Source organism: Gastrolobium bilobum, unplaced genomic scaffold (assembly GCF_033153095.1).
Source record: "Gastrolobium bilobum isolate Gb01-03AN ecotype WA unplaced genomic scaffold, APGP_CSIRO_Gbil_v1 utg2894, whole genome shotgun sequence".
NCBI classification, from domain to species: Eukaryota; Viridiplantae; Streptophyta; class Magnoliopsida; order Fabales; family Fabaceae; genus Gastrolobium; species Gastrolobium bilobum.
Genome location: NW_026897400.1, coordinates 205,336 through 224,008, shown reverse-complemented (window position 1 = coordinate 224,008; position 18,673 = coordinate 205,336). Strand labels below are relative to the sequence as shown.

Below are 18,673 nucleotides of genomic sequence, written 5' to 3'. Positions count from 1 at the left end.
ACTTAGGTATGCTATTAGGATTGGCCTTGTATAGAAATTCTACTATTATTCCATTAAGCCCTCTGTGCTACTATATATATTATTTGAAAGGTGAAAAAGGAAAAAAGAAACTGCTATAGTCCCAACGTCAATTACAGTAAATTTGTGCTAATAATAGTAAATGATATCCATCACTTGGAAAGTTATAAATCGTTCACTTGGCCAAAACATAAATGGTGCAGTGACAGAAGCTCTTAAGTTATTGTGGCTGCTAAAATAGACACTCGTGTAGATTTTCTCAATAGAATAGCATGCAAATCGAATAAGAATGGGAGATGATAGGAGAAAAGAAGAAAGAAAGAAAAGATAGCAAAACAAATAAAAGTTGTAATAAGAACGAATGAGTTTTACATTATGAATGACCGCACACATTATTGCAGATAAATGACCACCATTTTAGATAAATTCATTAGGACATTTAATCGAACACCTAAATTGCAAGAAAATTAAAGGATAAGAAGCATACCTGAAATAGTATATCTGAAAATTTTCAAATTAGAAGATCACTTGAAGGTGCAGAGAGAGCTTCCTAAATTTTCACATATTTCCCTCTTTTAAAACCAAATATGCAAAATCAAAATCAGAGAAAAAAAATTACGTGTATAGAACCACTAAATTAGTGATTTGAAAAAGAAAAAAAAAACATCACACATAGAACGAAAATAGTAAGAATGTGAATAGGAAATAAAAAAGAAAGAAAGAAAAGGAATCTAAGAGATCAAAGATGGGCACTCACGCATCGCTGTTGATCCAAGATTGAGTAACGCAAAGAACAAAGTAATTTGAGAATAAACGCTTTCCAAATCAAGTATTCCAACTAGCAGAGATATAGATTCATGCATTGCGCACTCTAATCTCAATCTCTTTTGGCCATAATCTCTATGCTCGAGTGTATCGGTGATTTGTTGAATAAATGGAGGGAGAGACGCAGTGTTATTTTTAATTTTTTGTATAGTGGTGCGTTGCAAAATTTGGGGTTTTTAAACCATGGCTAAAGTATCGTGGGCAAATAGCATTTTTCTTGTAGTGAAAGTTGCATAATAACTAATAAGCCCCAATAAATGAAAGCTAACATTTATTCTAGATTAGGCGAATCAAATTAACACTGCTATTCTATGCATAAGAAAGAGAGAGAGAGAGAGAGAGAGAGAGAGAGAGAGAGAGAGAGAGAGAGAGAGTATATGAACTACTTTACACGCTTAGAAGGTTCCACAAACACTGCCTCCTCATCTTCTTCAGAAACCAATATTGTAAGAACCCGCACCGATAATTAAGGAATTTAATTAAATAAATATGAGTTTAATGAGATAATTCCATAAATAACCCTAATAATTATAAGAAGACTTGAATAATTATAGAAAGTAATTAATAATGCTGAAAGTCGCTTTTCGAACAAAAAATGCAGATATCGATTCTGCTTCACGATATAAGTGCGTACCGATGAAGTATCCCGGAAAATTATAATAAGTGTATGAATATTCCTGGGATAATATTTAGGACTAGGATGTCAAGTTTGAAGTCAAAATAATGAGAACTGGCGTCAGGATTGATACCGGCTACGTAAAAGCGCGTACCGGCAAAATGCTGCGAAAAATAAAATAAAAATATGATAAATGATATGCATTCAGCATATGAGTAAATCTAAGCCAAAAAGAGAAAGAATATTGATTAAATCTTAAGCAAAAAGACAATAATGACTGTTGATCTGTTAAAATCTCAATCAGATATTGCACAACTGATTTTGTGTTGATTTTGTAGGAAAAACAAACAAACTGGAGCTAAAAAGGAAAATGCAAAAACTGAAGCCCACGCTGAGAGCGTGGGAATGACGTTGATAGCTTGAAAGGAGATTTTCACACAGAAACTACCACGCTACTAGCGTAGGACTGACGCTAGTAGCGCAAGAGATCCAAATCAAGCAGAGACTACCTTGCTACTAGCGTGGGACTGACGCTAGTAGCGCCAGACTTTCCATAAATCCACGCTTGCAGCGTGGTAACCACGCTAGTTGCGTGGTGCTCCAGTATTGTGAACAAAACTCCCACGCTCACAGCGTGGGAACTACGCTAGTAGCGTGGGAGGTGCGGAAATTCAATATTAATTCTGATCAGTATCAGCAGAAGATTAAAAGAAAGTTTTAAATGAAGATTCAATCAAGATTTCTACACTAGGTCAAAAACTCTATAAATAGAGATTCAGACCTCAAGAGGAGAAAACACTTTTGCACAGAGAGAGATTGACGGAGGCAGAACGCAGAGCAAGCTTCTTCTCCAATTTTCTGGTTTTTATTTATTTATGAATTTTTTTCAATACTTTGAATTGTCAGACATGAATATGTCTAGCTAGTTTTCATTATTGTGGTAAGGGTCACAACCCTTGATGTGAACCTTGTATTTTGGTTAAGTTTATGGTTAATTATTTCAATTGAATTTATTTTACTCTGTTCTTCATACATAATTCTTTTAGAATTCGCGACTCTATTAGGATTGCGAGGGTTAGGGTTTTTAATAGGAATATTGGGATTCTAATTCCTGACAAAGGGTAAGATAATTGTTCATGTATGCACTAGGGATAGGCTATATGAACTGCAAACGTGAAAAATTCACTGGGCTTAAAGATTAACTTGAAAAGGGATTTCTAAGGATTAGGATTCCAACAGGGTTAATAAGGTTAAGATCACTAAGGGATTAAGGCTTAACTAATTAATTATAGATGGTGAATTGTTTGATCAATTGGGTAATTAAATATAAATATTAATCAATATTACAAGGTGGGGATCGGAAAGGTGTTGGCGTCCTTTACTGCAATAGTTTTCTGTACAATATTTTCCCAAATCTCAATCCCTTTTGCTTTAAGTATTCAACTTCTCTTGAATTGTTCACGAAATATTGAATAATTTACAATTGTTACAAACACCATTACATTCAAATCAATTCTTCTTCATCCAATAAGAAAGGAAAAGTTAAATTTAAATTTGGTGCCTCAATCCTCGTGACACGATATTCTTACTCACTTTTTATTACTTGGTACGATCGGTGCACTTGCCGATTCTATGCAATAAGTTTTTGGTGCCGTTGCCGGGGATTGACTACGCCTAATTTATTTTTAACTTTTGAATTTCTTGATTGGATTCTGTTTTGTTACTAATCTTTTTGCTATAGTTTATGCGAGGTAAAGTAAATCGAGACACTTTACAGTTTGATCCAGAAATAGAGAAAACTGCAAAGAAGAATCGAAAGCTAGCCAAGCAAAGAAAGCAGAAAGAATCCTCGAGTTCTGAACCAAAAACAGAACTCGAGATGGCCGCAAATAATCAACCACCTCCTGCGGAGGAATTGATGGAGTCAATCTTGGCTCCAATGTTTACACGGCCGAATTCAAGCATCATCAGACCACCAGTCAACGCCAATAATTTTGACAATCAGCCAGCACTGATAAACTTGGTTGAGAAAAATCCATTTGGCGGAGAAGACTATGAAGACCCCCATGATTTCATGGATAGATTTCTTAGAATTTTTGATACAACGAAGCATAATGGGGTGTCCGACGATGCAATTAGACTCAGACTATTCCCTTTTGCTATAACAGGGAAAGCTCTGAGATGGTTGGATAAGCAAGCTCCCAACAGCATCACAACGTGGGATGATTTGGCTGCTAAATTCTTTGCAGAGCACTTCTCCAGGGAAAAACACAACAAGTTGGTGAATGAGATCACCAACTTCACTCAACATCCGGGAGAAACTTTATGTGCAGCTTTGACCAGGTTCCAAGAATTTATCAGGAAGTGTCCCCTGTATGATTTGTCGGAAGGAAAGAAAGCCAGAATCTTCTATAACGGAATGACACCGGAATCTAGGATGGTGGTCAATGGTGCAGCTGGAGGAACCATAGCAAGGAAGACAGCAGCTGAAACGTTAGAGTTAATCGACAACATGGCAAGAGCTGATAATGCTTCAATGGAAGTTCAACCAGTTCAACCGAAGAAAGGACTTCTACAACTGGGAAGCAATGATGCTTCATTAGCGGAGCAAAAGGTGATTTTACAACAGTTGGCTAGTATGAATGCCAAGCTCGACAAGATGCAGATCTCAACATCCAAAGTTAATGCATTTAACTGTGAGTACTGCACGGAGTCACATGATACTAATGAGTGCCCTACACTCAATGGAGCTGAACCATTCCAAGTCAATGGAATTTGGTATGACCCAAGGCCACCACAAAATACCCAAAGTTACCAGAGGAATCAGAATGGCGGCCAAGGGAACAACTTTCAAAGGAGAAATCAAGGGGGAGGCTTGGATTATAAATCCAACAATTTTCTGCAACCTCCTCCTCTGCCACATAAAGAGCCATCCGAATTGGAGAAAGCGATGATACAACTTTTCAAGACCACTAATGATTACATAAATGAGACAAGAGCCTACCAGAAGAACCAAGATGCATCCATCAGAAACTTGGAGACTCAAATAGGCTAACTTTCAAGACAACTTGCTGAGAGGAGTCAAGGAACAATCCCTAGTGATACCATTGTGAATCCAAGGGAGCACTGCAATGCCATCACTACTAAAAGTGAGGAGCTAGAAAAAGAGGAAGTTGAAGCTTCTACAGGTAAGAGTGAGAACACTCAAGAAAGCAAAGAAAAAGCAAAAGAACAACCTCCTGCAGTTCAAAAGAAGCAATGAGATTTCTCACGTTTTGAGAAACCTCCATATCCTATGAAGCTCAAACAACATGAACAAAGGAAGCAATTTTCTAAATTTTTAGATGTTTTTAAGAAATTGCAAATTAACATTCCTTTTGCAGAAGCTCTGGAGCAAATGCCTTCGTATACCAAATTCTTGAAGGAGATATTATCTAAGAAGCGGAAGCTCACAGAGGATGAACCTGTCACATTAACAGAGGAGTGCAGTGTAATCCTGCAGAAAAACATACCTCCAAAGTTGAAGGATCCAGGAAGCTTCAGTATTCCATGCACCATTGGCAAGACAACTATAGAGAGAGTCTTATGTGATCTCGGTGCCAGCGTTAATGTGATGCCATTAACCCTGATGAAGAAGCTGGGAATTGATGAAGTCAAGCCAACTAGGATGAATGTTCAACTGGCCGACCGCTCAACAAAGCAAGCATATGGTATTGTGGAAGATGTGCTAGTCAAGGTAGACAAATTTCTAATTCCTGTTGATTTTGTCATCCTTGACATTGATGAAGATGCCAGTGTGCCTATGATCTTCGGGAGGCCATTCTTAGCAACCTCAGGAGCTTTAATCGATGTACCTAAGGGTGAATTGATAATGTGCGTGGATGGAGAGCAAGCAATATTCAAGGTATTCATATATGAAGCTCCTCCATTGCCTTCTTCTCAACCTAAGAATCAAGTCAATTACATTGCGGAGAAAAAGGCTGAGGAAGGGAAAAAGAAAGAAGTCCATCAGCAGCATAAAGAAAGCAAGCCAAAGGTTAAGTCATCAATGGTAGCATGCTTCCAACCACCATAAATCAAAAGGGGTATGTCAGGCTCGTGAAGTTAAACAAGCGCTAATTGGGAGGCAACCCAATAGTTGTTTTTCTGTTTTTATTTTATTTATTTTATTTTCTTAGGATAGTTTAATTTTTAATAAGTCAAGTAAGTGGTGAATTAGTGACCATATGAAAAAAATTTAAATCTGGGAATTGGCGCTGTCAGCGCTAATTTGGCGCTAGTAGCGCCACAAGACCAAAAGAAACAGTGAGTTCCACGCTCACAGCGTGGTAACCACGCCATCAACGTGGAAACCTCACGAAGTACTCGTGCCAATAGCGTGAATTCCACGCTGTGAGCGCCATCAAACAAAATGAGGCAGTGAGTTCCAAGCTCATAACGTGAATTCCACGTTGTGAGCGCCAGTTCACTTCACCATGATACTTACTTTGACATTTCATTTTGCTGTTTTGAGTATTTTGTGGGATATTGGTTGGATTATTTCTCTTTATACAGTACGCTTTGATGATTATTCTATTTTACTGTTTAACAAGTGTGTGTGTGTGTGTGTGTGTGTGTTCCACCTGGCAGAATTAGCTTCTTCGACCAGTATAGTTGTTGTTGAGGACAGCAACGTTCTAAATTTGGGAATTGTCACATACTGTATGCGAGGCTTGCTAAATACTTCGGAACTACACCACAGAAAGGAAGTCTAAACAGAAATTTTTCTGAAAAAGGGGAGATATTTTAACCTTCAATTTTTATTTTTATTTTTTTTATTTGCTGTTTTTAGTTAGATTCAATTTTTAAAGAAAAAGAGAAATTTTTTTAGAAAATTCCTAAACAAGCAGTCCCAGAGTGTTCTAAGTTTACGCAGTAAGTAATTAGATTGAGTTAGATGAAGCATGATATCTGTGAGCAATTAATTGTTTTAATCTGAGAATGATGACTGCTCGTTTTTATAACTGTTTTGGTGAAATTTTTGATAATGCTTGATATGAAACTTTGAATTGCGATTCTAGTTGAATTATAACTGTGAGGATTTGAGGCTAAACAGAAATTTTTCTTTTTGAGAGGCCTCACTGTAGTAGTTTCTAGAACTTGAACTGTTTCTCTGGCTTGCATGCATTACTGAAATGATAAGGGCATTTTTATTCTTGTTAACTTAGAGCCAAACAGCCTACCTATAAGAATTCCCATTGTTAAGCCCTTTCGAGCCTTAAACCAGTTCATTCAAACCTGATAAAAATTACTTAATCCTGTTCCTCTCGACACACCTTGAGAGATTGAATGCTGATCAAAGAAGAAAGTCAAGTTACTTCTCAAAGGAAAGATAAGTAGTTGAAAAAGGAAACAAAAGACTGGTTTGCAAAATATGGCAAAAAATTTAGAAAAAGGAAAAAAAGAAAATTTGCATCTCAAAAGAGAAAAGAAAGAAAACATCTGCAAACAAGGAAAGAAAAGGGTAGTGAAGAAAAGGAAAGAATCCCAAGTCTGTAAAATGAGGCAGAATGAAGAAGAGAAGGAAGTATTGTTAAAATCAGTGTTTCAATCTCTCCAATCAGCTTCTGACCAAAAGATTCTCACCCCCAAACCAGGCCATGTTACAACCTATCAAAGACCTTTTGATCAGTCTGTGCATGTCAAATGGATTCCTTAATCTTAGGAATTGAGAATAAGTTCAAGCCTATGGAATTACTACTACACTGATGGATAAGTGTGAAACCCTCAAACACTGAGCGTGATGAGAGTGCAATTAAACTGTGAGGAATGTTCAAGTTAGGATTTCAATTCTTGATATAACTGAAAAGCACTGTTGGAAGTTTTAAACAGAGAGTTATACATGCATAGCAGTCTGAATTCTTAAGATGTTGTGTTCCATGTTTTCACAGAATTATTCTTTGCTGATAACTTTAATCTATTACATTGCTGAGGACAACAAAGTTCAATAAATCCTAAAAAAATGGCTAGGTTCAGAATCTTAAATTTTAGATTAAAATGATAAGCGGAGTTATTAGTACTAATATCAGCGATTAATTAAGTGAACCTATTTATACTTAGTGGCACAAAGCCCTAGGTCAGACTTCTTATTTCTACGTAGTCTTTATTTTCTGAGTTGAGTGCTCCACCTTGGCTGCCACCACCCTCTCTTCTTGGAAGCTTGAAACTTGCATGAAAACCAACCAAGTCATCACCTTTCCATTGATTTCTCTCCATTGGCCTTACAAACACTGAATGGTTGGCATTGTGAGTGAGTTAGGTGTTCCATTTTTTAGGGTTAAGCTGCTGTTTAGGGGAGGTTTGAGGCTGACTTCATTGTTTGGGGTTGATGGAACCATTTTCATGTCATTGGAGGCTTCAAGAAGCCATTTTGAATGACAAAGGACCAAGCTTGTAGTGCTTTTTCGTGTCCTTGCAAAATCAGAACCTTGGAGCTGTGTTGGAGGCTCCAAGTCAGTGTCTTTTCTGAGTTTTCAAGTCCTAAGGTGAGCCATGATCATCCTTTTTGAAATTTCCATTATTTGAGCTTGTGTGAGTCTTTAAAAAAAGAAACTTGAACTATTTGGGTTAAAGGATGATAATTTATGCTTAAAAGATGTTAATGAACTTCTGTTTGTGGAGTTATTGGACTCTAAATCACGTTTGGACCCTTAAAATCGAGTTTATGCAGAAACTACACGAGTTTCTGCATTCTGTCTGAAAAGTATTCGAATACTTTTCGTGAAGTATTTGGATACTTGCATGGTATTCGAATACTTATCGAAAAGTATTGGGATACTTTTCTGGGAATGGAAGTATTCGAATACTTTAGTGAAAGTATTGGGATACTTCCTGGTATTCGAATACCTTAGTAAAAGTATTGGAATACTTTTGGTATTCGAATACTTATCGTGGAGTATTGGGATACTTAGTGGTATTCAGATACTTTAGTGAAAGTATTGGGATACTTAGTTGTATTCAGATACTTTAGTGAAAGTATTAGGATACTTAGTGGTATTGGGATACTTTAGTGAAAGTATTGGGATACTTTTCTGGGAATAAAAGTATTCGAATACTTATCGAGGAGTATTCGAATACTTTTGGCAGAATAAGCCTACAATAAATTTTAACAAGTTAGGAAGCCTCAATACAATATAGGACGTTAATGAATCAGTGTAGGCTTGTCCTAGAGATGTTCAAGTGATAAAAATGAAATAACCCATTATCAAGGCTTTGGGAGAACCCGATGATCATTAAACAAAAAAGGAAATGTTGTCCTTATGAAATGGAACTCTAGACTATGAATATTAATGATATTTCTAACATAAACAGACTGTGTTTTTGTTGTTTGGTGAACTGTGGATTGCTATTTGGACTTTTGAGCTTGAGTACACTACTTGACAAGTAAGCTTCCGTGTCCTCGGTTTTGCCTATTGTTGGTTCCACCATATCCCATGGGGGGATGGTTTATATGCATGATGTTGTTTTTATGAAATGTTGATTTATTGAAATGCTATTGAGTTGTTATGTGTAAATGCCTTATGATATGTATGTGTTGTTCCACCTAGACGGTAAGCATGAGTATGTAGCGTCATACAATATGGTGATTCTGTGGGTGGGTGCAAGTAGCGTCTTGCACTACTGTAGGTTGTAGGCGTATGTAATTCCTACATGTTCTCTGGCCAGTAGGATTCTGACACAAATGACATGATTATATGCTGTATTGCACAGATTTGGGAACTTATCTTATTATACTGCTTTTGAACGTATATTGCACATGTAAGTGAGCATGGGGTGAAGAGATCCTTGAGGACCCCTTGTCTTACTGAGATTTCTTTTTAGAGATCTCACCCCACGTTTGGGGCACATTTTCAGGTTCAGGTACCTCGGGAGTTGATACCTCTAGCGACAGGAGGTCGGAGCTGAGTTGAGATATATGATGTTGTGCTTTTATGCCTGGCTGTTTATCATGATTTATTGTCATTATGTTGTTGTTTGAATTTAGACTATGTTGGGCTTTGTTGCCTAATTTATTGAGCATGAGAATTGTCCATGCCACATTGATTATGTTGTGTTTATTTAGACTCGTGTTGTATAATGAATTAGGATTTTGTCCGGACTACGTGTTGTGGTTCCGTGACTAGATACACATTTATATATGAGGTATTCCAGTTAGTTATTTATTGCAATTTACATACAGGCAATATTTGAAAAAATGATTAAGTAATCAACTCGGTTAATAATAATTACGTCATAATTGAAAAGAAAAAGTTAGCGTCCACATTTAATTTAGATGCGCCATTACCATTTGTATGCTAATACACTGGGTGCACACGGGGTGTTACAGGTTCATCATGCCTAGCCTGAAAAGGCTAGGCTGGCTAGGTGACAACCTTATACTCTCTCTCCCACGCTTGAAATAGATTTCCCTCTCTAAATACTACACACACATATAGAAGGAGGAGGATCTTCTTCTCTACTTACTTCCATTCACACACACTCCTCCTAAATACACATATATGGGAAGCTTTAACAAAGCCTTGGTCTATATAACATGGTTGTTGAGAGTACCCCTATATCAACATAATACACCCTCCAAGGGTACATCTATGAACCACCTGTTCAACTTGTAAGTTAATTATAAAGAAAATAAATTAGTCTCTTCTTGATATATTAAGAAGGATTTTTCTAATAGTTATTTAATAGTGTCGACTTATTATTAGAATATATATATATATATATGGGAAAAATTATATTTACAAATTTTTTATTACAAGCTACACTATGTATGATCGGTCATACTTCAATCAAAAGTGTATGACCGGCATACTTCAATCAAGAGTGTATGACTGGTCATACTTAGTGTAATTTGTATTATGGGTTCTATTATATTCACATAAAAGTGAATGAGTTCTATTATAAAAAAAATTGTAATAAAAATAGAAACATTAAACTTTTTTTCAAAATTAACTTATTTATCTTCCTTTCTTATTGTCATTTTATAATGGGAAATACTTTTCTTACGTTGTAGGAAAATAGTTGCCTCATGTTGTAGAAATAAAATTACAAGTGGGATCCACAGGTAAGAGGAGAGAAAAAAGAGTGGTGGAACTCTGCTCTTTTTTGTGTGCGTAAAAAAGTTATTTATCTCGTATAAAATAAGATAAACATCTTGATAAAAACAAAAATTGAGATAAACATAACTCATCTTTCGTTTCCATCGAAACTTTCGCCCCCTTTTTGTCAAAAAAAAAGAAAGAAAAAAAAATCATACTCCCTCCTTTCTAATTTTTTACCACTTTGTAATTTTTCACACTCCCTCTGTCACGTACTCATATTTTTTCAAACTCTTTCCCCACTTTTTCAGTTTGGTAGTCTTGTTTTCTTTTTTGGGTAACAAATCTTCTATGCAATTGTAAAAGAATTCGAAGGTTTTTTTTTATCCTACTAGTTCAAAAGTTAAAAAAATTGATCGGATTAAGTTTTTGATTAAATTTATTATCAGACTAATCCAAAACGACGCATTAATTGTCACTGCATTAAGACAAGAAACATTTGGTTCCGTGTTACATGTAACTTGAGTTGCTTAGATGCGATAGATTCAGTACTAGACTACCGCGTTTATAATGTCAGACATAAACAAACATGATTGTATTCATACCGCGTTTGAGAAAGATGTTAATCTGCTTACGGTCTCTCTGTGAAATCATGTTGTTTGGTTGGTGATCTCTGAAACAGTAGCTTGCACTGTACCCAAAAAATGGTCAAAACTTCTTGCTTTTCCAAAATTGCGTACGCGTACTGACATCTCACTTGTGTTAATGTTTCAGAATCTGCAACCGCAAGGCAAGACTGCAGCATCCTCGTGAAACGCTATTAATGTTGAAGGTTCAAAGTCATAGCGGTCAACTTGAGTGCACATCATATTTTAAAATTGAAGTTACTATTATAGTGTTTTTAAATGGTACGTGGCTCACATTAATTTTTTTGGTATATTAATTTTTTTAATATTTTAAATCATAAATTAATCTATTTAATTTTAATTTTTTTAGCTCGTGCACAATTTGGTGGGTTGACGGGCGCACATGTAAGATAAAAATTGGAAAATATACTTGCTTATAAGAAAAAATAACTTTAATTAATCAAGTATAAAGAAATACTTTAACCCAAAATTTTAAACTATTAAGTAAATATTATATTAATAATTTTATATTATATCTCTTACATTTACATAATTATCTGGTAAAAGATCCGAACTCAAAGACGTGAGAAAATGGAAGGGACGAATCTATTAAAAAACAAAAACTAATAGGCTCTCACGTTATTTCTTTTATTCATTTTGTGATACAAAAACTCTTATATAATCACTAAAACCAATGTGTTATTCATGGTAAGTGTGTGCATGACAACCTTCCCGGAATCAATTCTTTTTTAATTTCTGTTCTCGGGAATAAAAATGGATAAGAAACTCGTTTGTTAAAATCGGTTTATTTTTTTGTTCCCGGGATGAACCGATTTAATTTTTGTGTTGGGGAACAGAAAAAAGAATCAAAAAATTTCTATTTTTTTGTTTTCGGGCCCAAAATGAGAAACATTTATCCCTCTCAATCACTCTCCACTATCGTACCACTAGTGTCGTCGTCACCACCACCTCCACCTATCACCCCCACAATTACCACCACCAGAACTACCGCCGCCGCCACCACCACCACTATCACCTTTACCCCATCACCATTACCGCCATCAACCACCACCTTCATCGCAATCATTGCCATCACACGCCACTACCACCACCCCCATCGCCATCACTACCACCACCACTACCATCACCACCACGTCACCAACCACCACTACTATTGTCGCAACCACTACCGTGACCACCATCGTCGTCGCTGCCGCTGCCACCAACCACCACCACCATTACACCACCCCCGCCACTACCACCACCGCCAACACCATTGTCACCTACCACCACCGCCGCAGCCACAACCACTGCCACCATGATGCCTTCACAACCACCACCATCATGCCACTGCTACCATTGTTGCCACCACCAACCACCATACCCACCACCATTATCGCAACCACTGTCGTCACCTCCACCACCACCATCCCCACCACTACCGTCGCCGCCGCCATCATTACCACTGCGATCGTCGCATCCACTATCGTCACAACCACCACCACTATCTTTACCACGTCACTGCCACCACCACTACCGTGCCGCCGCCGCCGCCACCACCACAACCACACCATGTGGAAAGGAAAGTGAAGATTCGGAATTATTTTATATTTAATAGGAATTATTTTTTATTATATTATTTGTTGTGTTATCAAACACAATTCTCATTCTCGAAATAAAAAAAGAACATGTTATCAAACACATTTTTTTTTCTCAGAAACTATTCCATGACACAGAAATAGAAAAAATTTGTTTCTTTTCAGAAACAATTCTAGGGAATAGAATGGTTGTCATGCACACGCTAATAATCTTCGGAAGTTATTGAATTAAATTATATTAAAAGTTATTTTGTCAAAATATTCATTGACTTGTAACCTCTTTCTTCACTCTTCGGTTCCTTAAAAGGGAAAGCGAAATTCGATTTTAAAGTTGGAATTCATATTGAAAACTTTATTGAATCAAAAGAATATATCAGTCTTGTTTACACTCATTACCAGTGAAATTACTGGTCGTATTCTACTGTTGCTGGATAGTTCTCTGTCAAAAAAGGTTGGCCATAAATCCGTGTTCGAATTTTCCTAAGACGACTAAAAGAAAATAGTTAGAGGAGTGCTACTGTTGCAGCTAGTCACTCGTTACTCGTCTTTGACTCTTCATTGAGGCTTCACATTACTCAATTATATAAATAAAGTCTAAACAAAAGCCCAAGTTTTTTTTTTTTTTAATTTAACCTAATTCTAATTATTTTTTTGAAGCGAGTTGACTTCCCTCAGTATCTTCATAAGCTTTAACTCTTCGAGCTGGTTATGGTACCTAGGAGTGTAAATAAGTCAGGTTAGGCCGAGCTTTGACCTTCATTGCCTAAGCCTACGTAAAAAATATTCAGCCTATTTGACCTATTGGCCTATTAAAGGCTTTGTTTATAGGCCAAGCCTGACCTGTTTTAAAAAAAAAATTAAAAAGTCTGATATGGCATTAAGGCCTTGTAGGCCTCCCACTGCAGATACTAAGCAAAGAAAGTTCCATTCGTGCATGCACTAATACTTCTCGTAAGAAATAAAAAATGACAAACAAAAAAGAGTCAACATAATACCACAGCTCTAAAATGTATATCAAAGAGGAATTAGAGTCAAAGAAATGGAAAAATAATAAAGAAATACAATTACTGGGTCAACGAAAGACGAAATTTAGAGACGAAAAGGGAATGGATCCTCTAATGTGGAAAAGTGGTCATGTGTCATGTTATTTGATCACAACCACTCATTGATGATGAGATAAGAGAGAGAAAAATGTATAATATTTAAATGAGTAGTTGTGATCAAATAACATGACCACATAACCACTTTTTCACATGAGAGGATCCATTCCCAGGTAAAGTGAGAAGTCACTTAGAAGCGGTGGTGCACAAAAGAAATTAGGGTTGATACTTTGTCATCTAGAATAAATATTTTATTTTATTTTAAAAAATTAAATAGGCCAGCCTATAAGGCCTTAGACCAAGCTTGACAAAGTTGGCTTATGGTCTATTTGTTAAAAAGATTTTCTTATAGGCCTAAGCCTACTCTACTTTTTTCAAAAAGGTCAGCTTATGCCAGGCTCATAACAATTATTATTTCTCCTATAACAGAAAATAAAGTTATCTCAACAACCTTATAACAATTTATTTTGGGGTTTAGGAAAAAGACAAGAGTATTTTAAAAATTTTACTTTTTTTTGTATTATAAATTTTACTAAAATTACCCTTTATTTTTTTCTCAAAAGAGATAACTTTATCTCCTGTTATAAAAGAAATGTTAATCCCTTTAAAAAAATTATTTCTCTTTTGCAATGCTTAAATTTTGCAATCCATTTATTTCTCAGCAAATTTTACGATCCCCGCTTTAGTCCCTAGTAAATAAAAAATTTATTCGTGGTTCCTAAGAAATTAAAGTAGACCAATTTTAGTCTTTTTAAGGAACTAATGTAAGTCTTTTTTAAATTTGTGAGAGATCACAATTTCAACTAAATGTGACCACTATCAAAAAAATTATTTCTCATTTTGCAATGCTTAGCCAGCGGGAATCACCACGTTTTGTGATCACATGGCAAAAATATGTGTCCTACTAAAATGGAATTCAACGGTGATATTCTATAAATAATTTGAAGACGTGATATATTGTTTTTTTTTTTTCAAGTAACACGGTGCACGGATACTCTACGTTATACTATATTTTATGAAACAAACTGATTAATAGGTACTACTGTAGGAATTCTTATTTCAGATAGTTTAGTTAATATAATTATACATATAATAAAAATATGTGAGTTTAAATTTAATCATGTACCATGTCTTTTTTCAATATTATTTTCTCTCTCTCCTTACGAGCTTCTTTCGGAGTTTACTTCTGTTTTGGATTAAACCTTAAGTTCATTAGTTGGGTGTAATCTCTTAAAGCTCACATTTAAAATTTTCTAGAAAACACTCATGACAAGCTATAGAGACTCATCATTAGGACATTCCCCTTCCCTGCATAGCTGTCCCTGTACACTGACAGTGGGCAGTATGTCTTGTCTTATGACAAGATATGGCTTGATCAGACAGCTCATGGGACTGACCAGCTCACTCTCCCATGCTAGAGAGGACACTCCTCTCTAAGTACCCCACTCACACATGGAGGGGGATCATCTCTTCTACTCTCTATCTATGCTGTTACTCTACCCCTTTGCAGAGCTATCATAGCCACACACACCCCTCTTATGCACACCATGGGAAGCCTCTACAGTGCTTTGATGTCTATCTATTATTGCCATTATAAGTACCCCTATATCCACATACTTCATCTTCCATGAAACACATTTTATGTACCCCACTGTACAACTTCAATAATAGTATTAGCTGGCACATATTAATTCCCTCACTATTTTTTATTTTTTGCGTGTCTCAAGGGCAGTAATTGTTGAATTGAAATAAAGGGAATCAAATTCTAAGGTGTAGATTCTGATGTAGAAAAGCTAATCAGAAGTTTTCGGACCTTTAGCAAGAGCCAGCCAATAGAGCATCATTTTCAGTAGAAAATTAAAAACAACATCATCTTCACATGTTGTGTTATAGATAATCTATATAGGGAAAAAGAACTATCATTTAAAAGGACACAAGTTGTGTCCTTTTAGATGATTTACACAAAGTATGACCGGTCATACTTTGTATAAATCATAAAAGTTACTTTTTTTTATCTTTTCTCAGTCATATCGTTGACGTGTAAAGTGAAAGAAAAAGAAACTTTTCAAAATTACACAGAGTATGACCGATCATACTCTGTGTAAGTCACTAAAAGGACACAGAATTGTGTCTTTTTAAATGACACATACTAAACCCATCTATATATAATAATAAAATAAACCATTGATATGGGAAATTTTACGTACTTATAAGTATTATACCCTTTTATTAAAAAATTCACACTATACAATTAAAGAATTGTTGGATGAAAAAATATTGTTAAATAAAAAATATTAATACATTAAATATAAGCGGTTATAAAATATTACTTTTGGAATGTATTGAAATTTTCTCCTGACATTATATATTCACAAACTGTAAATGAGTCAGCTCGCGAGGTTAAAATTTATTTTTTTCTAGTATATATTGCATCATTAATATATTGCATCATTAATGTCCCATATTTTTTTTCCTTGGGTGCACAGGTCTAATATAAATTTATAAATTCGAGGTTATCCAAATGAAGAAAATCAATGCAATCTATATGAATTCCAAACTTTTGTACGTGCCAGATCTCTACTATTAACTTACGCTAACAATCATGATATTATTAATATAGATTACCTAGTTTATGATTATATATATTTTGAAACAGGCTATTAACAAAATAAATTTATTACTGGTCAATGATAATATGTAAATAAAGTACATTTTTTAAATAAAAACTTATTTTAGTCCTCTATAATATACATGTGATAATGTGATATTAATTTGATTATCTAAAACAAGTTAAAATTGATTTATTTTTAATTATAAAAAATAATACCAATCTAGTAGTCTTTTAAAAATGTTGGTATTACCTGAATCTCCCAATAATAAAAAATTTCATAAATGGATATATTTTATATGTTGATATTTATTTTACCACCACGCACGTGATTAACTGGTAAATGATTATTTCAACTTATTTAGTGATCTCGAGTTCGAATAAGTAGAACTCAACTAAAGATAATATACAAAAGGAAAAAACATTAATATTGATTTTGATGTTATTTTTCACAACTAAACAACTGATTTGGCTTGGTTTAATTTGAATAATGGTATTTTTCTTTCTTTCAGTTTATTTATTTATTGTTGCCTAGGATTTTCATCTAAAAGTCATGACAAACATTGCCCCTTGAATTTCATCAAAAGTGGTATATGCAAAAATCATTGAAAAATCCAAACTCAGCAAACAAACAATACAATCACTGTGGAAGCTTATGAACACCAGATTACACCACAATCATTCAACCATTGATCAACATCGCAATTACCATTTGCCTCTGAACCAATTTCAAACACCTTCAGTACTTGGTTTCTATTCTTGGCTAACCTATTTAGTACATCTGCTAAGTTCTTCCTCCTCTTTGACCCCTGTGACTCCGAAGCCAGTGAAGGCGGTGAACAAGGCTCTGGCGAGTTCCGCTTCGAAGCTTCCACCACCCTCACCTCTTCCTGCGGCGGCGCGTGGGAGCCAATAAGGTGGGGAAAATTCAACTTGGCTTTTCTTCCACGCATCTTGAAAGCAGCTCTATCAAAAGCCAAACCCGCTTCCTCTTCAGTCTCATAAGTCCCAAGCCAAACCCTTGCACCGTTTTTATTCGGGTCCCTTATCTCCGCCGTGAACTTCCCCCACGGCCTGCGCCTCACGCCCCTGTAGTGCTTCCATCTCGGTGGCGCGTGAACCTCACGCGCCGCCGCAGGTGTAACCCTTTTGCATGCTGATGATTTACTGGCATCATGGTTAATGGTAGGGCTTGGAAATGGATTGTAAGAGGATGAAACATGTTCAGGCTCAAGCAAGTAGTGTTGAAGAGATTCCAAAGAAGAAAAATCACAAGCTATTGTTGTAGCCATGTTTTGGATGAAAATGGTGATGGGATTGATGGTGGTGTTTTTTTTCTTTAGGATTTAACTTTGCGGTTATTGTGTGTGTTTCAAGAATAATGCATTATATATATTTATAGCACTATGTTTCGGACTTGTCTATATTTTATTATTTATTGCTTCAAACTGAGTTTGGAACAACGTAATTTTCTATTTAAATAGTAATTTTTTGCACGTGGGTTGTTCCTTTGAAGTTCCAGTGATAATATGATTAGTTTTCGTACTTTTTTTTTTTGGTACGGAGTTTTAGTCATAAAAAAATTAATTTTAGGAGATTCTCTATTAAAATGAATTTAACCTTATTCAAATTAAATTAAGGGATCAATTTATCTCATATGGTGATGAGAAAAGATAGTGAGATCTATTATTTTATTTTATTTTTTAAAATAATGAACCCACTACTTTATCTCTATTCTATGAGATAAATTATTTTATGCAACATAAGATAATTATCTCATATAATAAAATATAATTATTTCCCTTGTATTAATTAATCGAATAATCAATCAATCAATGTATATAGAAAAGAAATATGAAATATGTGATGCGGCATTCAACGTTGAAGTGCTGTGTCTGTATATTATTCATAACGCGTGTGATTAGTTGATATTGTTAATACCTACACCTGTCTCTGAACTTTTTGTACTTTTTGTTGCGGGAAAATTTGTCCAGCTATATGTGTGTGTTATTTTGGGTTTGTTATCTTAATTAAAGTTGAAATTTACTTAAACTGATTTAGAAAAATATATTACCAAAATAAATTCAAGAACCCTTGCGCAATATTTACAAAATTTCTTTTATAATATCTCTATTTTTTTACGGAAGATGTTATATATATTTTGGTTGCAAAAGATGTTATATATTATTACTATATGTAATCTGTGAA

General features: G+C 35.2%; 2 protein-coding genes across 2 annotated transcripts; one reads left to right on the top strand and one right to left on the bottom strand.

Moving 5' to 3' along the window:
- Positions 1–3,203: 3,203 nt before the first annotated feature.
- LOC133306607 (uncharacterized) lies at positions 3,204–4,514 on the top strand. Its single transcript, XM_061506929.1, has one exon. It carries the CDS (start codon positions 3,204–3,206, stop codon positions 4,512–4,514), a length of 1,311 nt encoding a protein of 436 aa, XP_061362913.1.
- Positions 4,515–17,118: 12,604 nt separating this feature from the next.
- Positions 17,119–17,757, bottom strand: LOC133306606 (ethylene-responsive transcription factor 1-like). Its single transcript, XM_061506928.1, has one exon. The coding sequence runs from the start codon at positions 17,755–17,757 to the stop codon at positions 17,119–17,121; it is 639 nt and encodes a 212-aa protein (XP_061362912.1).
- Positions 17,758–18,673: the final 916 nt, after the last annotated feature.

What these genes read in the sequence shown, in the direction of transcription:
- LOC133306607 (XM_061506929.1), top strand. Translation starts at nt 3,204, where the DNA reads ATGCGAGGTAAAGTAAATCGAGACACTTTACAGTTTGATCCAGAAATA.
- LOC133306606 (XM_061506928.1), bottom strand. Translation starts at nt 17,757, where the DNA reads ATGGCTACAACAATAGCTTGTGATTTTTCTTCTTTGGAATCTCTTCAA.